This window comes from Mercenaria mercenaria, chromosome 17 (assembly GCF_021730395.1).
Source record: "Mercenaria mercenaria strain notata chromosome 17, MADL_Memer_1, whole genome shotgun sequence".
Classification (NCBI taxonomy): domain Eukaryota; kingdom Metazoa; phylum Mollusca; class Bivalvia; order Venerida; family Veneridae; genus Mercenaria; species Mercenaria mercenaria.
The window spans coordinates 1,127,027-1,148,554 of NC_069377.1; the positions used below are offsets into that span (position 1 = coordinate 1,127,027).

General features: G+C 37.0%; 1 protein-coding gene across 3 annotated transcripts in view; it reads left to right on the top strand.

The window, feature by feature from the left end:
• The window catches only part of LOC123536594 (serine/threonine-protein kinase BRSK2-like), a 113,075-nt gene that overhangs the window by 17,668 nt on the left and 73,879 nt on the right, over positions 1 to 21,528 (top strand). For all 3 annotated transcript variants that reach the window (XR_008368164.1, XM_045319917.2, XM_045319918.2), the window contains exon 2: positions 20,261 to 20,355. Coding sequence is in view for 2 of the 3 variants with exons in the window: in XM_045319917.2 (XP_045175852.1) it covers positions 20,261 to 20,355 (95 nt within the window). In the remaining variant the exon portion in view is untranslated. The remainder of the gene's footprint in view (positions 1 to 20,260; positions 20,356 to 21,528) is intronic.

A 21,528-nucleotide genomic window follows, 5' to 3' on the forward strand; every position in this document is an offset into this window, starting at 1 on the left:
TCTGCCTTTGCAACCAGAGCAGACCAAGATCAGCCTGCACATCTGTGCTGGCGGCAAGTGATTCTGCCTTTGCAACCAGAGCAGACCAAGATCAGCCTGCACATCTGTGCTGGCGGCAAGTGATTCTGCCTTTGCAACCAGAGCAGACCAAGATCAGCATGCACATCTGTGCTGGCGGCAAGTGATTCTGCCTTTGCAACCAGAGCAGACCAAGATCAGCCTGTACATCCGTGCAATCTGATCATGGTCTGCACTGTGCACTATTCAGTCAGTAAATTTTCAGTAAACATCCCTTCAGATGATAAATGGTTCTGCCCAAATTGAATGATGGATCAGTCCACTATAGAAATTTAGCAGGGTAAAGAGTAAAAGCAACAAGGGTATGATGAGAATTGGTTGAAACAGTAATAAAGCAAAAAATTTATTTTTTGTTTGGAATGTTTGGCAGTTTGTTCTATTTTCAGTCCTAACTTGAAATGGTTGGACTGAACTCGAAAGCAGAAACGATTCTTTGCTTACATTAAAATAGATCGATGTTGCACTAGTAAATATTAGAATGTTGTGTATTTTTAACCAATAGATGATGGCCTGCTTCACTAATGTTGTTTGTAGAGCTACTGTTATTAATTATTGATGGTTATTGGCTATTGCTATTATGTTTGTTACTTTTGACAATTATTGGATTCTGCCAATGTTGTAACATCATGCAGTATATTATTGTGCAGGATACTATAAAGGCACATATTTTCGCTGGTTCAAAATTTCGCGAATTTGAAATTTTGAGTATGTTTGCGAGGTGTAATATTTGCGAGATTGTAAAAATGGTATCATACTTGAGTTTGAATTATACTAATGGTGAACATTTACGCGAGGATTAATTTTTGCAAGATGTACGCCCTCGTGAATATAGCGAAAATTAAACCCTCGCGAAAATTTATGCTTTTACAGAAGATGATGAAGTGTTTGTTTTGCAATGTCTTCTTGTTTTTATCTCACCTGAACATCGCCCGAGCATGAAGCTGTTATGATTTTCCTATGTGACAGTGTCCGACAAATTTATAATCCAGATTTTGGTAGCCGGACGAAAATTTCTGATAGCCTGCGGGCTCAGGGCAATTGATTTGTCAGACACTGATGTCCATCATCGTTAACACACTGGAGACATCATTCTGCTGCGCAGGCTTCTTGCAAGATGTACCAAGTGCTTATATGACCAAACATCTTGGATGGTTTGGCTTTGACATTTAGTGTTATTATTTGATGACAATGACAACTAGTTAAGCACCTCCTCCATAACAAAGAAGAATGTCAAATTACCAATCTAGAATTTGTTTTCAGTTAAAGAAATATAAAAATTGACAGAAGATTCATCATTTTCTCTAAAATTCAAATTCAGATATAGAATTTTCTCACACTTAGATTGCAGGTGAAATTGTAACACATACAATCATTTAACTTTAGATGAGGTGGAAGGTATTTGATTATTACATGATATGTTTTTTATTGACATGTGTCAGAATTAATCTTTTAACTTATCTATAGCTATATTTTCAGTACAATGTCTTTCATTTTCTGGAAAATTATCATTTTCTGGAAAATTATCTTAGCAGATCTGAACACTATTATCATAGTAATGGATATAACTGTTGAAAATGATGTTTCCTTTCTAGATACTTTTCCATTCTGAGCATCAGTTTTACTGGTAGATATCTGTTATCTGCTATGATTTAGTGGCAAATTGTTGAATATTGGCCTGTCATTGGACCAGTTGGTATAATACCTTTTCTGTCTGAGCAGCATCGATTATATTATTGGCCATGGTGTAGTGTTGAATATTTCAATATTGGCCCATCATTGGGCCATTTTACCTTTCTACTGAAGCTATATGTTGGAGATATTGATTATCTGCTGTGGTGTAGTGTTAAAGAAATATTTCAATATTGGCCCATCATTGGGCCATTTATTTATACCTTTCTACTGAAACAGTGTATGTTGCAGAATGCAGATATTGTTTATCTGCTGTGGTTTAGTGTTGGAATATTTCAATATTGGCCCAATGAAGGAATGATGGGTCAATTATTTATAAATACCTTTCTACTGAAACAGTGTATGTTTGAGATATTGATTATCTGCTGTGGTGTTGAATTGTTGAATATTGGCTCATTATTGGACCATAATACCTTTCTAGTCAAACACCATATCATGGAGATATTGATTATCCGGTGTAACTAGCCTTTAAACAACTTATTCTCATAAACAACTTGATGGATCTTCACAAAACTTGTTGGATAGCATCCTTGCATGTACCTGTCTCTATTTTATTCACATGTTTCTGCTTATTAGAGCTACAACAGAAAAAATCTTAAGAAAAACTGTCTTCTCAGGGCTGAACAATCTTTTAAAAACTTTTTTAATGAACTTCTCAAGTTTGCTCTATTTTTGGGGGCTATCAAATAATTGCAAAAAAAAATTATAGAACTTATAATGAGTTGCTTAAAGGATGTTCACCAAACTTGGTCAAAAGCAAGGTCAAAAGGCCATTATCCTCATTAGGTGTGTGACTTAGTTCCATAAGGGGTCTCTTGTTTTATGATATTTTGATTTAATATTTTCTGTTGAAGGATAGAATTACAGATTCTTTACAAGAATAGAAAATACCAGAATAGAAACAAACATGTTCAACAAGCAAACAAATTGATAAATATTATATTTCTGCTAAGTTGATAACTGAAAATAAATTTAGTGTTCCATTTATGAAGTTATTAACTTTATAGTCTTTTAGAGTTTTGATATTTTCATCTTAAATATCTTCTTTCTCATGCTTTTGTTATTGCCTCATAGTTATTGCTTTTAGATAATACATGCTTTTTAAAGAGGGTTTATTATGGTGGCTGATTTATGTTATTTCTTTACTACGCTGTGGCAGAACGACAAACGTTGTTATGGCGTCCATCTGAATGTCGCCCCGCCAAATATTGTTATGGTGCTCTGCCGAATATTGCCCCAACAAATGTTGCCCTGGGGCGACATTCGACATATATTTGTTGCCCAGGGGCGACATTCACGTTTGATGGGGAAACGTTCAGCAGGGCGACGTTCCGGAGGTGGCAACATTTGACGGGTTGACATTTTTTGGGGCACCATAACAACGTTCGGCGGGGCACCATAACGACGTTTGTTGTTCTGTCCCTGCAACAGAATGAATGGCATAAATCAGCCACCATAGTTTATATTTCTTTTTAAGATTTATATGTAACACATGTATATGAATATTCTAAAGAATGATTTGATAAAAGAAAATGTCACTAAGTAGATACATATAACTTTACTATACCGTAGAAGTGGGCAGATATACGTTTCATCATTAGATTCAATCCGTAAAGGACCGTAGAAGTGGGCAGATGTACCCGTAAAAGTGGGCAGACTAACGGTACTGGAATTGAAAAGAATCTGCCCAGATTTACGGGCTTGGTGATTTATATATATAAATCACCAAGCCCGTAAATCTGGGCAGATTCTTTATATATATAAATCACCAAGCCCGTAAATCTGGGCAGATTCTTTTCAATTCCAGTACCGTTAGTCTGCCCACTTTTACGGGTACATCTGCCCACTTCTACGGTCCTTTACGGATTGAATCTAATGATGAAACGTATATCTGCCCACTTCTACGGTATAGTAAAGTTATATATATATATATATATATATATTTTTTTTTTTTTTTTTTTTTTTTTTTTTTTTTAATTGAAAAGTTTAATATAAGTAAATATTTCCAGACTTTCAAGTGTCTGTCTCGTCTATCAAGAAACTTTAATTTTACCTGAAGTAATTCATACCTAATGATGAAAACAGTTTCCATTCTATGATAAATATTGGAGATACTCTTTCTGGCTTGCATGGTTAATTAGAAAACAGCTGTTTGGAAGAAAATTTAAATATTTGAATGATGAAGTGGAAATTGAACTCTGGTATGACTCATAGTCATGAAATATTAGAAGTGCGCTTGTACCCATTTCATGTTGAATTCATCAATTTTCACGGAGCAGGATTCTGTAAAAAATTTGTTCAGATATTTGATCAATTTCTTCAATACATGCAACTGTCCAGAAAACATTATCTCTTCTTGTGTTTTTTGTTTGTTTGAATGTTTGTTTTCCTGTTATGTTAGTGATTCTTGTGAAGTTATGAATAATTACCAGGATTTATGCATGAGTTATAACAGTTCTTGGTAAAAGTTGTTCTGTAGTGTGCAGACAATAATGTAATGTGATATATCATTCCAAAGATAGATTTTCAAAGTCTGTTGGGATTAAGAATTCTTTTTAGATTCAAGGCTGAGTTTGAAAGCCAAGCACAAGACTATGACTTCAAGGCCCAGCACAAGACATAGAGTTTCAAGGCAAGCACAATACTATGATTTCAAGGCCAAGCACAAAACTGAGTTTCAAGGCTGAGCACATGACTATGACTTTCAAGGCCAAGCGCAAAACTATGACTTTCAGGGCCAAGCACAATACTATGACTTTCAAGGCCGAGCGCAAGACTGTGACTTTCAGGGCCAAGCACAATACTATGATTTCAAGGCCAAGCATAAAACTGAGTTTCAAGGCTGAGCACATGACTTTGACTTTCAAGGCCAAGCACAAGACTATGACTTTCAAGGCCAAGCACAAGACTATGACTTTCAAGGCCGAGCACAAGACTATGACTTTCAGGGCCAAGCACAAGACTATGACTTTCAAGGCCGAGCGCAAGACTATGACTTTCAGGGCCAAGCACAAGACTATGACTTTCAAGGCCAAGCGCAAGACTATGACTTTCAAGGCCGAGCGCAGGACTATGACTTTCAGGGCCGAGCACAAGACTATGGCTTTCAAGGCCGAGCGCAAGACTATGACTTTCAGGGCCAAGCACAAGACTATGACTTTCAAGGCCAAGCGCAAGACTATGACTTTCAGGGCCAAGCACAAGACTATGACTTTCAAGGCTAAGCAGAAGACTCCAGGTATCAAGGCCAGATACAAGAATATGAGTTTTAAGGCCAAGTGAAAGACTTTAGGTTTCAAGGCCAAACACAAAACTATGACTTTCAAGGCTGATCACAAGATTATGACCTTAAAGGCCAGGAACAATACTATGACCTTCAAGGCCAGGCACAAGACTACGAGTTTCAAGGCCATGCACAATGCTATGACCTTCAAGGCCATGCACAAGACTATGACCTTCAAGGCCAGGCACAAGACTACGAGTTTCAAGGCTGAGCATAAAACTATGATTAGCCCTCCACCTATGATTCACTTCTAAAGACTCCTGCAAAACTGACCTGAAGTCATTTGAGTCAAGCATAAATATTGTTGAAAAAAGACATTATTCCCAGAAAAGAAACAAAAACTTTTCTAATGGCTGTTTCTTTCTTTAAACTACAGCATTTCTCATCTTTTATCGATTGTTGATTGGAAAACAATTTTGTCATATTGAATCATTAATGTGCAAGCTTCACAGTTTATGATCAATGTCACAGTTGATTATTTAATTGAGCAGATATTATTTCAAACTTTTCTTAGCATTGTGTATAACATGCTTGCAGTTTGATACTTGGTACTTTGTTGGTTCACTTACATGCTCAATGTTAGGTCACTAGAATCTAGACTAGCCACTAGACTGATAATAATATACTGGTATTTCTACATTTTTAGCTCACCTGAGCCAAAGGCTCATGGTGAGCTATTGTGACTGCTCAATGTCCGTCGTCCGTCGTGTGTCGTGCGTCGTGTGTTGTCCGTCGTCTGTCTGTCAACACTTTCTAAAAAAAATCCTTTTGAAAACCACTTGGCAGAATTACACCAAACTTCACAGGAATGATCCTTGGGTGTCCCCTTTCAAAATTGTTCAAAGAATTTAATTCCATGCAGAACTCTGGTTGCCATGGCAACCAAAAGGAAAAACTTTAAAAATCTTCTCGTCCACAGGGCCTAGGGCTTTAATATCAGGTGTGTAGCATCATCTAGTGGTCCTCTACCAAAATTGTTCAAATTATCCTCCTAGGGTCAAATATGGCCCTGCCCCGGGGGTCACATGGTTTATATAGACTTATATAGGAAAAACTTTGAAAATCTTCTTGTACAAAACCACATGGCCTAGGGCTTTGATGTTTGGTATGTAGCATCATCTAGTGGTCCTCTACCAAGATGATTCAAATTATCCCCCTAGGACCAAATATAGCCCCGCCCCGGGGGGTCCCAAGTTTTACATGGACTTATATAGGAAAAAAAGTTTAAAAATCTTCTTGTCTGAAACCACAACACTTAGACCTTTGATATTTGTAATGTAGCATTGTCTTATGGTCCTCAACCAAAATTGTTTAAATTGTACCCCAGGGGTGAAAAGAGGCCCTGCCCTGGGGTCCCAAGTTTTATATAGACTTATATAGGAAAAAGCTTTAAAAAATTTCTTGTCTGAAACCATACGACCTAGGCATTTGATATTTGGTATGATGCATTGTCTAGTAGTCCTCTACCAAAATTTTTTAAATTATGCCCCTGGGGTTAAAAGAGGCCCCGCTCTGCGGTCACTTAGTTACTCATAATGTGAGTTATATTGGAAAAAATACTTAAAAATCATCTGATCCTATTTCCAAGACTGTTTAATTATAATTACCTGATGACCCCAAGTAATATGATGTCACTTGACTGTGACCTTGACCTACTGACCTACTTTCTTGTTTTTTAAGATGCAGCCTTGAAATTTTGATGACATACACAGTTTTGTACACAAATTGTAAAACTGAATTTCATTGACCACGAATGTGACCTACTGACTTTCTTAATATTTTATCATCATTTTGACATTTGAAACATGTAGCTCATATTACTCAGGTGAGCGATCCAGGGTCATCATGACCCTCTTGTTCCTTTTTTTGATCAATTTAATTTCATAGGGACAAAAGCCAGTCTATTTTAGAGATTTTCACAGAGGAATGATGTTGAAATTATCATTATGATATTGGACATAGAATATAGACTGGCTCAGTTCATTACATTCAATCATAAAAATGTAAAAAAGATATATCATAGTCTAGGAGCTAGTCTAACTCGAATCCTGGATATCTCAACTGCATTTATATAATGCTCATCCCATTGTGACCGTCAGTGAGTCATGTTTTACTGTATTCAGTGTTTACCTTTACCCTAAGTTTCTAAAATGGACTGGTCCATTATTTCAATTTCGACAGTACCAATTATTATTCAAAGGGGTGTTAAATGAACATTTACTGACTGAACAGCCAGGATTTTGCAATATAATTTTCCCGAGCAGGTCGTATCCAGTGTTCACCAGTTGGTTGTGGGCTTTGTTCAGTAACCAGCCAGATCATTCAAGTCACTCTGGAGTTATGGTCCTTGCATTACTCAGGTTGCAAACATATACAGTGTCTCTCTCCAGCTTCAGCAGGTCTCTTACATTCAACAGACATGGTTACAATATTTGCAATTTACAATATTTCAACCAAGTTTGTTAACTGGCTGGATTGTCCCAGTGGCTCCTGAGTTATTATGTCTCCCCCAGGAGACATATTGTTTTTGCCCTGTCCGTCCGTCCGTCCTTCCGTCCGTCCGTCCGTACGTCACACTTCATTTCCGAGTAATAACTGGAGAACCATTTGACCTAGAACCTTCAAACTTTATAGGATTGTAGGGCTGCTGGAGTAGACGACCCTTATTGTTTTTGGGGTCACTCCGTCAAAGGTCAAGGTCACAGGGGCTTGAACATTGAAAACCATTTCCGATCAATAACTAGAGAACCACTTGACCTAGAATGTTGAAACTTCATAGGATGATTGGTCATGAAGAGTAGATGACCCCTATTGATTTTGGGGTCACTCCGTCAAAGGTCAAGGTCACATGGGCCTGAACATTGAAAACCATTTCCGATCAATAACTAGAGAACCACTTGAACCAGAGTGTTGAAACTTCATAGGATGATTGGTCATGAAGAGTAGATGACCCCTATTGATTTTGGGGTCACTCTGTCAAAGGTCAAGGTCACAGGGGCCTGAACATTGAAAACCATTTCCGATCAATAACTGGAGAACCACTTGACCCAGAATGTTGAAACTTCATAGGATGATTGATCATAAAGAGTAGATGACCCCTATTGATTTTGGGGTCACTCCATCAAAGGTCAAGGTCACAGGGGCCTGAACATGGAAAACCATTTCTGATCAATAACTGGAGAACCACTTCACCCAGAATGTTGAAACTTCATAGGATGATTGTACATGCAAAGTAGATGACCCCTATCGATTTTGGGGTCACTCCCTTAAAGGTCAAGGTCACAGGGGCCTGAACATTGAAAACCATTTCCGGTCAGTAACTTGAGAACCACTTGACCCAGAATGTTGAAACTTAATAGGATGATTGGTTATGCAGAGTAGATGACCCCTAACGATTTTGGGGTCACTCTGTGAAAGGTCAAGGCCACAGGGGCCTGAACATTGAAAACCATTTCCGGTCAGTAACTTGAGAACCACTTGACCCAGAATGATGAAACTTCATAGGATGATTGGTCATGCAGAGTAGATGACCCCTAACCATTTTGGGGTCACTCTGTTAAAGGTCAAGGCCACATGGGCCTGAACATGGAAAACCATTTCCAATCAATAACTTGAGAACCTCTCGACCCAGAATGTTGAAACTTCATAGGATGATTGTTCATACAGAGTAAATGACCCCTATTGTTTTTGGGGTCACTCCGTTAAAGGTCAAGGTCACAGGGGCCACAACATTGATGACCAGTTCCGATCAGTAACTTGAGAACCACTTGACCCAGAGTGTTGAAACTTCATAGGATGATTGAACATGCAGAGTAGATGACCCCTATTGATTTTGGAGTCAGTCAATTAAAGGTCAAGGTCACAGTGGCCTGTTCATGTAAAATCCTTTTTTGGAAATAACTTGAGAACCACTTGACCTACAATGTTGAAACTGACCTGAAGTCATTTGAGTCAAGCATAAATATTGTTGAAAAAAGACATTATTCCCAGAAAAGAAACAAAAACTTTTCTAATGGCTGTTTCTTTCTTTAAACTACAGCATTTCTCATCTTTTATTGATTGTTGATTGGAAAACAATTTTGTCATATTGAATCATTAATGTGCAAGCTTCACAGTTTATGATCAATGTCACAGTTGATTATTTAATTGAGCAGATATTATTTCAAACTTTTCTTAGCATTGTGTATAACATGCTTGCAGTTTGATACTTGGTACTTTGTTGGTTCACTTACATGCTCAATGTTAGGTCACTAGAATCTAGACTAGCCACTAGACTGATAATAATATACTGGTATTTCTACATTTTTAGCTCACCTGAGCCAAAGGCTCATGGTGAGCTATTGTGACTGCTCAATGTCCGTTGTCCGTCGTGTGTCGTGCGTCGTGTGTTGTCCGTCGTCTGTCTGTCAACACTTTCTAAAAAAAATCCTTTTGAAAACCACTTGGCAGAATTACACCAAACTTCACAGGAATGATCCTTGGGTGTCCCCTTTCAAAATTGTTCAAAGAATTTAATTCCATGCAGAACTCTGGTTGCCATGGCAACCAAAAGGAAAAACTTTAAAAATCTTCTCGTCCACAGGGCCTAGGGCTTTAATATCAGGTGTGTAGCATCATCTAGTGGTCCTCTACCAAAATTGTTCAAATTATCCTCCTAGGGTCAAATATGGCCCTGCCCCGGGGTCACATGGTTTATATAGACTTATATAGGAAAAACTTTGAAAATCTTCTTGTACAAAACCACATGGCCTAGGGCTTTGATGTTTGGTATGTAGCATCATCTAGTGGTCCTCTACCAAGATGATTCAAATTATCCCCCTAGGACCAAATATAGCCCCGCCCCGGGGGTCCCAAGTTTTACATGGACTTATATAGGAAAAAAAGTTTAAAAAATCTTCTTGTCTGAAACCACAACACTTAGACCTTTGATATTTGTAATGTAGCATTGTCTAATGGTCCTCAACCAAAATTGTTTAAATTGTACCCCAGGGGTGAAAAGAGGCCCTGCCCTGGGGTCCCAAGTTTTATATAGACTTATATAGGAAAAAGCTTTAAAAAATTTCTTGTCTGAAACCATACGACCTAGGCATTTGATATTTGGTATGATGCATTGTCTAGTAGTCCTCTACCAAAATTTTTTAAATTATGCCCCTGGGGTTAAAAGAGGCCCCGCTCACAGGGGCTTGAACATTGAAAACCATTTCCGATCAATAACTAGAGAACCACTTGACCTAGAATGTTGAAACTTCATAGGATGATTGGTCATGAAGAGTAGATGACCCCTATTGATTTTGGGGTCACTCCGTCAAAGGTCAAGGTCACATGGGCCTGAACATTGAAAACCATTTCCGATCAATAACTAGAGAACCACTTGAACCAGAGTGTTGAAACTTCATAGGATGATTGGTCATGAAGAGTAGATGACCATTTCCAATCAATAACTTGAGAACCTCTCGACCCAGAATGTTGAAACTTCATAGGATGATTGTTCATACAGAGTAAATGACCCCTATTGTTTTTGGGGTCACTCCGTTAAAGGTCAAGGTCACAGGGGCCACAACATTGATGACCAGTTCCGATCAGTAACTTGAGAACCACTTGACCCAGAGTGTTGAAACTTCATAGGATGATTGAACATGCAGAGTAGATGACCCCTATTGATTTTGGAGTCAGTCAATTAAAGGTCAAGGTCACAGTGGCCTGTTCATGTAAAATCCTTTTTTGGAAATAACTTGAGAACCACTTGACCTACAATGTTGAAACTTAATAGGATGATTGGATATGCAGAGTAGATGACCCCTATTTATTTTGAGGTCACTTGATCAAAGGTCAAGGTCACAGGAGCCTGAACAGTGACTTGAGAACCACTAGGCCAAGAGTGTTGAAATTTAGCGGGATGACTGGACATGCCAAGTAGATGATCCCTATTGCAGCCAACCATCAGTGTCTCTTTGACTTTCGCTCCTGACCCCTATTGACTTCTTGCCTATAGGACTTTGCATTGGGGGAGACATGCGCTTTTTTACAAAAGCATTTTCTAGTTGCCCTTGAATTACTAAAAATTGCAAAGATGGACAGTGTCCCTTTAATGGTTTGCAGTCCTAATCCAATGTTAACGAAACATAATCAAAATGCTTATGGTCAAAAGTGGCAGGGGTCAGTTTTGCAATGGCCCTGTTATATTTTCTGAACAAAAGGGAAGGGGTAGATGTATTTTAAAGACATTTATATTCAGTTAGTTATTTATGATTTTTATTGAACCAAGAATCCCTACAAATGAATGTTACTCTGGCAGTAATACGTCATACAAATAATTTCATGAGGGCACAGCCCTCATGATTAAACTGGACATATAACCACCCATCGTGCATAAATAGTGTTAAAACACTCTTTTGCTATAAATTATTTCTTAAGTAAAAGAAGCAAATGCTTGAATCCATTTCCCTAGCTTCTTGGAGACGCTCATGTCTAAAATTTTACCCGAGGTATCGAAAGTCAGACATTTCCCTAGCTTCTTTGTGACGCTTATGTCTAACATTTTACCCTAGGTATCGAAGTCAGACAAAACAGAAAACAGTCATCACCCATCTAAAATCAGCTCAAATTTGCGAAAAAAGAAAATGATTATGACACACTTATTTCACCACAATTATTTACGTCTGGTCTCGCGCTGTAGAAATATACATAGCTTTAGGTCAGTCATTTGCAGCTAGAACTAGAAAAGTCTCGCTGTTTGCAATTTGTGCCAATTTGCCTCAAAATTTGAATTACAGAAACTTAGATTATATGACAGGCTGAAAATGCCATACAGTGAAGTGAGTGCTAAACATATGTAATACATTTGCATTATTCTCCCCTGATATTTCTCAAAATTGTATTTTTTATGATTTTTTTTTGTACTCAGTCTGATATAAACTCAATTTCGTAGAATTTCTTTGCCCTATATTGTATTGGTCAAGTTCAGTAATCAGCCAGATAGTCTTTGTCATTCTGGAGTTTTAGCCCTTGAATGAATAGTTAAAATTGAGGAAATTGACTGCTGGTAGACTCAAGTAGAGTATTTTTAAAGTCAAAACTAATGTGCTGCCATGAGGGTATATTGTGACAGTTTGGCTCTCTTATTTCAAATCTCCTGTCTTTCGGCATATCTTTTTCATACTTGGGAGGTTAGCAGAGTAAACATTTTCTTCTGTAAGTTTTTTCTCTGGATGCATTAGCACTGTGACTTAGTCTGAATATAATTGATAATTTTATAGAAATCATATCCCCAGTATACTTCAATCAAGAGTTTGTCACAATTTGTGTTTTGTTCCACACTTGGATGTCCGACTTACCATAGCAACTCCTCATAGTTTTTCTCAGTATCACAAAAAACCGGAAACTTCTGCAAATAAATTGCTCTGTTCAATTATTATTTGATAAGGACAGAATCAATAAATGATCATCAGAATCAAGTTATTTTGCCTTGTTGTCAATAAGGTCTGAATGAGTAAGTATGTTTTATTGAAAGGAGATGTCTTAGCCAGAAGTAATTTGACAGGATTTATTCAGGTTTGTGTTAATTGCTAGGGTCTTTTGGCGCTCTGTCAGACCATTTTATGCCTTAATTGAAGTGAAAAACTTTTTATGTCTCTCCACATGTTGAGATTTATGCCCTAGAGCTGTCTGTCTGTCCTTCCTGTCCGTCTGTCCCTAGATCTCTGTCTGTTTCTGTCAGTCCCCAGAGCTCCCTGTCTGTTTGTCACTAGAGCTGTCTCTGTCTATCTTGAGCTGTCTGTCCATCTGTCCCTAGATCTGTCTGTCCCTAGAGCGGTCTCTGTCTGTTTCTGGAGTTGTGTCTGTGCATCCCTAGGGCGGTTTCTGTCTGTTTCTGGGACTGTGTCTGTGCATCCCTAGGGCAGTTTCTGTCTGTTCCTGGAGTTGTGTCTGTGTGTCCCTAGGGCGGTCTCTGTCTGTTTCTGGAGCTGTGTCTGTGCGTCCCTAGGGCGGTCTCTGTCTGTTTCTGGAGCTGTGTCTGTGTGTCCCTAGGGCGGTCTCTGTTTCTGGAGCTGTGTTTGTTTGTCCCTAGAGCTCATAAAGTTCGAGCAAAGTTATGATAATGGCAACAAGTGGATTACTTCAAGATTGTGACCGCTCTGTTCTTTACATTACATAAAATGATTGTTGATTTAGACCTAATAGATCAGTTGGCTATTCATAAATTGGCCGTTTGTCACTATGAAAGGGTAGGGTGCTTTTAAGTTTGCTTTGAACAAAACATAATGTTTGCATCACAAAAAAAAAAAATAGGCATTATTTTCCCATACCTAGTTTTCCTGCTAATTAGAAAAACACACAGTTCTGACTCATTATTCTTTCATTAGCATTAACTTTGTGTATCATGATAATTGGATGAACTGTTTCTATAGGTCTGTTGCAGAAATATAGTTGGTTTGTGTGTCAGTGAATGCTCAATTATCAGTTAGGGTGAGAAAAGTCATGATGGAATCATTGGAGTTGTAAATAAGAGAATGTTCAGTGAAAACTCTGATAATTAACTCTTACCCTGCTAAATTTCTATAATGAACTAACATCCATCTTTCAGATTGGATAGTACGATTAACTACTGACTGAATGGTGAACAGTGCAGATCTTGATCAGACTGCATGGATGTGCAGGCTGATCTTGATCTGCACTGGTCGTAATAGGGAGACTTAATCGTGTCCAGCATAATAAGGATTAATGCCCAAACACTATTGTTGGTATATAACATAACTGGATGAAATCTTCTGTACTCTGGTTCCTATTAAACAATGTGAATATTGTCTTATTAAATGGATGTACATCAAAAGGTCGCAAGGTCAGGGTCGCCCCTCATATGAGCAGCTAAGGCCCATTTGGCCCTTTTGTATTTTTAGCTCTTCATCTTGAGGTATGCATTAATTTAGTTTGATAAAAAAAATTATTTCAGTTTTCTTAAATGAAAAAAGTTCTAAAAATTTGTTACAACTATCCTGCAATAGAAAATTCAGGTAGGTTCGTAACAAAATTTTTAGAAAAACTCGCTTTAATAAAGCTTCTATTCTCATATAAAGTCTTACTTCCTGGTAAATTGAGTTGTCTAAAGCTGTAGCTGAAGGCGAAAAGTTAAAAGCCTTAATCTTATTACATTCTTACCAAGGACACCAGCCAGCTTGACACTGCAGAAACACTTCTACATGTTGAGGCAGATCAAAATGGTTACAGTGTTTATTGCACTTGAGGATAGCTGTGAGGAAAAGGTCATAGTATCAAATTGTCTAGATGCAGGTCCAGCCGGGATATTTAGTAATCTAACAAAGCAATATGGAGCCAGTATCTCCAGGGAGGGGAAAACAACATGTTCTCCATTTGTAGACATTGAATTCTAGAAAGTTAGTCTTGTGTTTCATAGTCTATTATGATATACTGATATAAACACCAGAAATAATGATGGAGGGTTTAGGCAAAATTCTAGTCAAAGCAACTTTTTTTTTCAATTAAAAAAGGTGTATGACTCAGACACTAGTTGCTTAAGTTGTACTTCATAACGAAATAATTATGTTGTATTTTAAAGTGAAATTTAGTCAAAAACAAGGTATAAATCCTGAAATACTTTATAGTGAATTTCAAATTGACTGTAGTTTTGGACTGCCTGTAACTTTAACACTAACATAGAAACATTAATTTATTATTTTATATCATATATATTTGGATTTGATCAAATCAGCCACAAAAATAGATCTGATGTTATCATTTTTTAACAAAACTGGACCTACAGATGGCAGGTTATTTTGAGAATATGTAGGTTCAATACATGAAATGTGGTTCCTATTGCAACAACCTTCCATGTGGGGACTTTGGTTGCTGGGCAATAGTCTTGTTGGTTAAAATTTTCTAACGATAAGATAGCATGACCTTTCTTTTAATTGATTTTTACCTTTATTGCTTATAATTCACTGAAAATTTCCAGCACTTTTGGTGCTGTTGGAACAAACAAAAGTAAATGAGCCGCAGAGTGAGAAAACCAACGTAGCACGTTTGCGACCAGCATGGATCCAGACCAGCCGTTGCATACGCGCAGTCTGGTCAGGAGCCATGCTGCACGCTTTCAAAGCCTATTGCAATTGGAGAAACTAGCTGGTCTGGATCCATGCTGGTTGCAAACGCACTATGTTGGTTTTCGCATGGTGCAGCTCAGTTACTGGTTGCTGCATTGCCTGCCCCATGAGATTGACATATGTGGTGTACCTGGTCAAGGGAATGCCTAGGTGGTACAGTAGTTGGATTCACTTCAAAGTGACCCATAGTATCACTAGGTCACTTATATATATTACAAGTCATTCAGTAACTCATTGAGAGAAACTGCATCATAAAAAAATGATAATTGTCAGCCACATCATGATCATTCTTAAAAAGAAGGAAGACCTGTGACAACATAATGACTGTTGCATCATTGATGATTTTGTTCTTCAGCAACTTCCTTGTGTAATATATCATGACCTCGAAATAGCGAACAGTGAATTATGAATGTTCTTACATTCTCTTCTTGGTACTAATAAATCAGGACGTAGAAAGCGCAACTAGATTGATCATGGAGACACTTCGGATCTTGAGGTCTTATTGAGGCGTAATTGCTATGGTAGAAAGTTCAGTCTTAAATCAATCATGGCCCAGAATATGATTGCAATAATGCATAAGAAAAAGAATATTAGTCCCTAACGAGTACTGAACAGTGTGGAGTAATTGATCTACGTGTAGGTTTACTGAATTATTATCTCGTGTCATCCTAATGACTTGGATTTGGTTACAGTTCACAGACAGAATTGAATTTATATGCAAGAGATGTTGAACTATATTCTCATTTAGAATCAATAGTTTTTAAGCTGTTCTTGCAACATGAAGCCTGTATAGCTGTTCACTATTAAACTACCCAGATACAAAGTATATCAAGGCTGTATTGGAGTCATGCATGTCAGTCCATTGCTCCATCCAATTGTCTGTCTGTCAGTTGTGTCCATTCTTTAACTTTTTAATGGGTAGGAAAATTTTTCATAAATTAGCATCAGTTATCCCCTGCCGAAGTTGGAGGGATATAGTTTGGCATTGTTCATCTTGAGTTATATCTTGGACATGGTTTAGACTTTTCATGTATGAAAAGTCTGGGAGGCATGTTCAGTGTTTGAATTGTCTTTTTATCCTTCCATTAATCGGGACATTGCATTTTCTTGTGTACTGATACTTCCTACAGATTCCATCCAGTTCAAATGAAACCTGATTTATATCATCAACATGAAGAAGAAATACCCCTATTGTTGGCCGGGACTGTTATGTTTAATTAATATTTCTTGAGTTATCCCCCTTTTTTTGGACTTGGCAATTTAAATGATCACAAACAAAATGAAGAAAATCTCTTTGCAAGAAAAGGACGTTGCTTATCTATTTTCTGAGAAAAAATAATACAAACCTCTATAATAGCTTCAGTTTGCTCCTTATATCTCAGTTTAAACAAAAAACCCAGTTGAAATTTCTTCAATAATCTGAAAGTTAAATGGTTTTCCTGTCATGGCAATAACTGGTGCCCTGCAGTGACATGAAGATGAGATTTTTTTTCCTTGTCAACATGTGACAGCAGTAAATTACTGTCATGATGAACATAGAAATTTGATATTGAGGTTATTAAATCTTCTAGTTTTAATGTGACATACCCTAAAGTGCCATGTGCTTGTGTTCTTAGCTTGACTATTTGAAGAATAGTCTAGCTATTCTACTCACCCTGGCGTCGGTGTCGGCATCAGTGTCACACATTGGTTAAAGTTTTGCATGCAAGTACATATGGCTATTATTTAAGGCATACAGCTTTGAAACTTATTTTTTCTTTTTCTAGGTCGATTTCCAACCTCACATGGTCAAGTCCCATTACTCTGACATGTATTTTTGGCAGTTAATGCCCCGTTTTGGATTTAGAAAATCCTGGTTAAAGTTTTGCATGCAAGTTACTCTCGAAAACTAATGCAGATATTGAACATAAACTTCACATGTGATTGCAGGGTTATAAATCTAGTTGAAAGATCAAGTCCAAACTAATGCAAGTACTGGATTGAAACTCTATAGAAATTTTAACATATTCCTGCTTCTGGGACAATAATTCGATCATTAGTCCTCCACCTCTGATTCATGTGGGGAAGTTGGCAGTTACTTGCGGAGAACAGGTTTGTACTGGTACAGAATATAGGAACACCGGTTAGGTTAACTGCCCGCCGTTACATGACTGAAACTGTTGAAAAACTGCGTTAAACCAAAAAAACAAACAAACAAACAATAATTCGAATAGTCGAACATTGGCTGACTTACGAACAGCTCTTGTTAAGCTTATTCATAAGTCACTACTAGCTCCTCCAGACGAATGTCAGTAAGTTTGAGATGGCGAGTGCAAGATACAGGAGGCTCCAATTCAAGAAGCTTGCCTGGTTCTTTTGTGTGCCAGGTGCACGGCATCCACACAGGACTCATAACTTGGACTCTTATCTAAGTTTTGCTGAATTAAGTTTAGGAGTGGGGATGGATGTCACAGTCCCTGGTTTCGAAGCCCATATTTGCCACTGTGACAGCTGTGACCATGCTATTGCTACTGATCATGCAATGCATGAAACATCAGTTATACCTACACAGTGATCTCTCCTAGCAGTGAAACAATAAACCACAAATATTTTTAAATATTAAAATAAAAAATTTGATTTGATAAATAGATTGTTTCATTTGATGTTGACTGTATGCTCCAGAGAAATAACATATGTACAGATAACACAAAAAAATATATATAAAATTTGAATTTCTATGCAATCGCTGGTCATGTGATTTTTCACCAGGGGACATTGATGTATTCAATATACCACTAAGGGACTTATTGCTGCGGAGCGTGTAGCAAATCCTGATTTCTTCTTATATCAGTAATTTGGTAAATACGATTTATGAAATAGTTTGCCATAAAAGGCAAAAAAACTTCAATGCCAAAGCAGGGTACCAGAATATCATGAGAAATGATTGCAGTAATGCACCGTGAACCGTTCAAAGAGAACGCAATATAATAGAACTTATTCAGGAAAGTTTCATCAATGTTCTAAACAAAACAGCCACTGGCACAACAAAGTAATTGCTGATGTTTATCATGCACAACAATGCTTGCTCTGTTTTCTCTTCCAGAAAAACCTGACATGATAATGCTTGTTTGATTAAACAAGATAATGTAATGTGTTTATCCTTTTTAGCACACCATTGTTTCTGTTAGATTTAGTTGTCTGATACCTTAATCTGAAAATTTTGTTAACCTACATAATTATAGCTTGAAAAAGAAGTCCTACCCAACTAGCAGGAATAAAAATAAAATTGCTCAGACAGCTTATTAAATAGGGAGAAACTAACAGATCGCAAAAACAAAAATTGGAAGTCTGATAAAAACAAATGCTTTTTGAGAAGATTATATCTAACCCTTACTCTGCTAAATTTCTATAATGAACTTTTAACTGTTAGTATTCAGTGTGGCATCTCCTTTCAGTGTGTGAGACAGCCTGTGAAGCTTCAGTGTAGCATCCCATTACATTGTATCAGGCAGCCTGTTGGGCTTCAATGTGACATCTGTGTTTGCTCCTGTGTGATGTCTCCTACAAGTGGTTGAGACAAACTGTAAAAGGCTTCAATTTGGCATCTCCTTAAAGTGTAAGAGATTACAAGAGATGTTTTTATTTTAAAAAATTGCTAGAACCCCTCTTTTCCATTTTATCACATAAATGGATTGTAAAAGGTGCCATGATTTTTTTGGGTGTTGAAAATATCATTTGAAAAGGTCACAGATTTATAGCAAAAAAAGCAACATTAAAATCAACAACAGAATGGTGGCAAAACTTAGATAGGAAAGTCTAGAGAAATAAAAAACAACAACAAAGGAAGAAAAAGTGTTCCAAAGGTTGATGAATGCCCTGGAGTTTGGCTTCTGTTATGGCTCATCAGCTGTGATAAGCTAATTAAAGATGACAAAACAGGTGTTTATGTAGCATTAAACATGACATCTAGAAGCAATAATGGCATAACCACTTCACATTATTGTAATAGTTACAGATATCTACAATTTTTCCATCCGTCTTGGTTTCTAATACGCCTTTCCAGCAAAAAATGCAAGCCAAAAAGTCAATGAAACTGCTGACTATCTACAAACACGGTTAATATATAGAAAAAAACAACAACATGTATTTAGTAGATTTAATACTTTTGTTCATTTTGTGTTTGGTTTAAATAACATTTAAGAAATGAAATGATTTTTTCGGTGTTCATGCGAAATGAACGACAGAATAGGATTGGCAAATTAAACATGAATCTAAAAAGATAGTTTCATTTCTTACATTTACATTATACTTTCTTTCCATTTGTAAACATGATAATATCATAAATTGCACATATTTTGTGGCATTTAACATTAAAATCAGATGCCCAGTCATTGTGTCCACCAGACAGAACAACTGCGATGTCATATAAAGAACTATACCAAACGTCGTCAAAACAGTGGTCGGTTATCACCTAAGCAGCCATGACGTTACTTTCGCGCCATTCCTTTTGCTGTTCATACGAAATGAACGTCATAATTTTCAATGGAAAAGAATAGGGTGAATGTAAATATTGTAAAATTAATAAAGTGATGTTACTTCACATTTTCTAAACTATTTTACTTCTCATTCTTATAGAATAAATATCAGTGTTTTTGTTTCAAGCTGAAGGTGTTATATAAAGAACAGTGCTTCTATTTATATTGTATACAAAGAAGTATTGTTTTGTTTTGTCTAAACAACATACATCGTTTAGATGACTGAAATATTGTAAATCCAAACACACATGCACGCACGCACGCACACACACACCACTGTGGCCAGATATAAACTGAATTGTTACTTCGGTTAAATTTAACTATGGCATTGGTTGTATTAAAAAAAAAAGCTTCGGTGTATTGTAACAGAATATTTTTCATAAAAATGTTGCTGTTATAAATATATATAACTTGCTATTAGATATTTATCTTCAGAAAGTAATTGTGTATTGTTTAATTTTTAGTGCGTGCAGGTTTTGCAACACTTGCAGACAGTGGGCCTGGAGTAGAATTACATTGTGTCTTTAAGCATATTGATAAGATTTGACGTTAATTGTATAATATTTTCTTCTTTTCAGGACTTGTGAAGCTGGGCGTGCACTGTGTTACTGGAAAACGTGTAGCCATTAAAATTGTTAACCGAGAAAAACTCAGCGAATCAGTATTAATGAAGGTAAGTGAATACCTTGAGCACTCAGACTGACTTGTTACTTGAAACAATAAAAATTAATTAAAAGTGTTACTATAGTAACCATAAGCAATTTAGATTCTATGAGAAATGATCGGATCAGTTTCAGATTTTTCATAATGATTTGAAACTTTAGCAGTTAAGGTTTATAATCTGTCTGTCCATCAGATTAAAAGAATAAAATGATACTGCATGCCTGCCCCTGCTAAATTTCTAAAATGGACTGGTCCATCATTCAACTTGGGCCATACCACATTATTCAAAGGGGTGTTCACTGAAAATTTACTGACTGAAAAGCGAACAGTGCAGACCATGATCAGCCTGCATGGTTGTGCAGGCTGATCTCGGTCTGCACTGGTCTCAAAGGCAAACCACTTGGTTAAGATGGGGTTTCTCTACATTAGGGGCAGTGAGAAACACAGGGTTAGCAAGTGTTCTTACACACACTGTCACGAGCAGTGGGAAAACACAATGTCCTGTAACATACAAAACAATTTTTATTGCCTATCAGCTTAAAAGATATATTATAAAATGAGGTAATTCCTAGTATTAAATGATATAATTTTATTAGTATTGATAATGTTACATAGGTGCATTGTAGGCAAGAATTGGCAGGTCTTTACAGCCTTGTCTCTTAGACAATCTTCCAACTGTGTTAATTTTCTTTGAAGAGTTCTAATCTAACATCACAAGTCTGCCGATCAAAACAGAAACGGTAAAATACTTGCAAAAAACAGAAATGAAAAACGGAAATTAATTTATTTTTCAGACTGCTTATATTTTGTTAAAAGAAAAAGAAAAACATAAAACAAGCATTTTTGATAGACAAAAACAGTGACTGTATTCGGGTTTGTGTCACTGTGTTTAGGATAGTGTCACTGTCTTTGAGATTATATCACTGTGTTCAGGATAGTGTCACTGTGTTCAGGATAGTGTCACCGTCTTTTGAATTGTGTCACTGTGTTCAGGATTGTGTCGCTGTGTTCAGGATGGTCTCACTGTGTTCAGGATAGAGGATAGTGTCACTGTCTTTTTGATTGTGTCACTGTCTTTCGGATTGTGTCACTGTGTTCAGGATAGTGTTATTTTGTTCAGGATAGTGTCGCTTTATTTGGGGTTGTGTTACTGGGTTCAGGATAGTGTCACTGTCTGGGATTG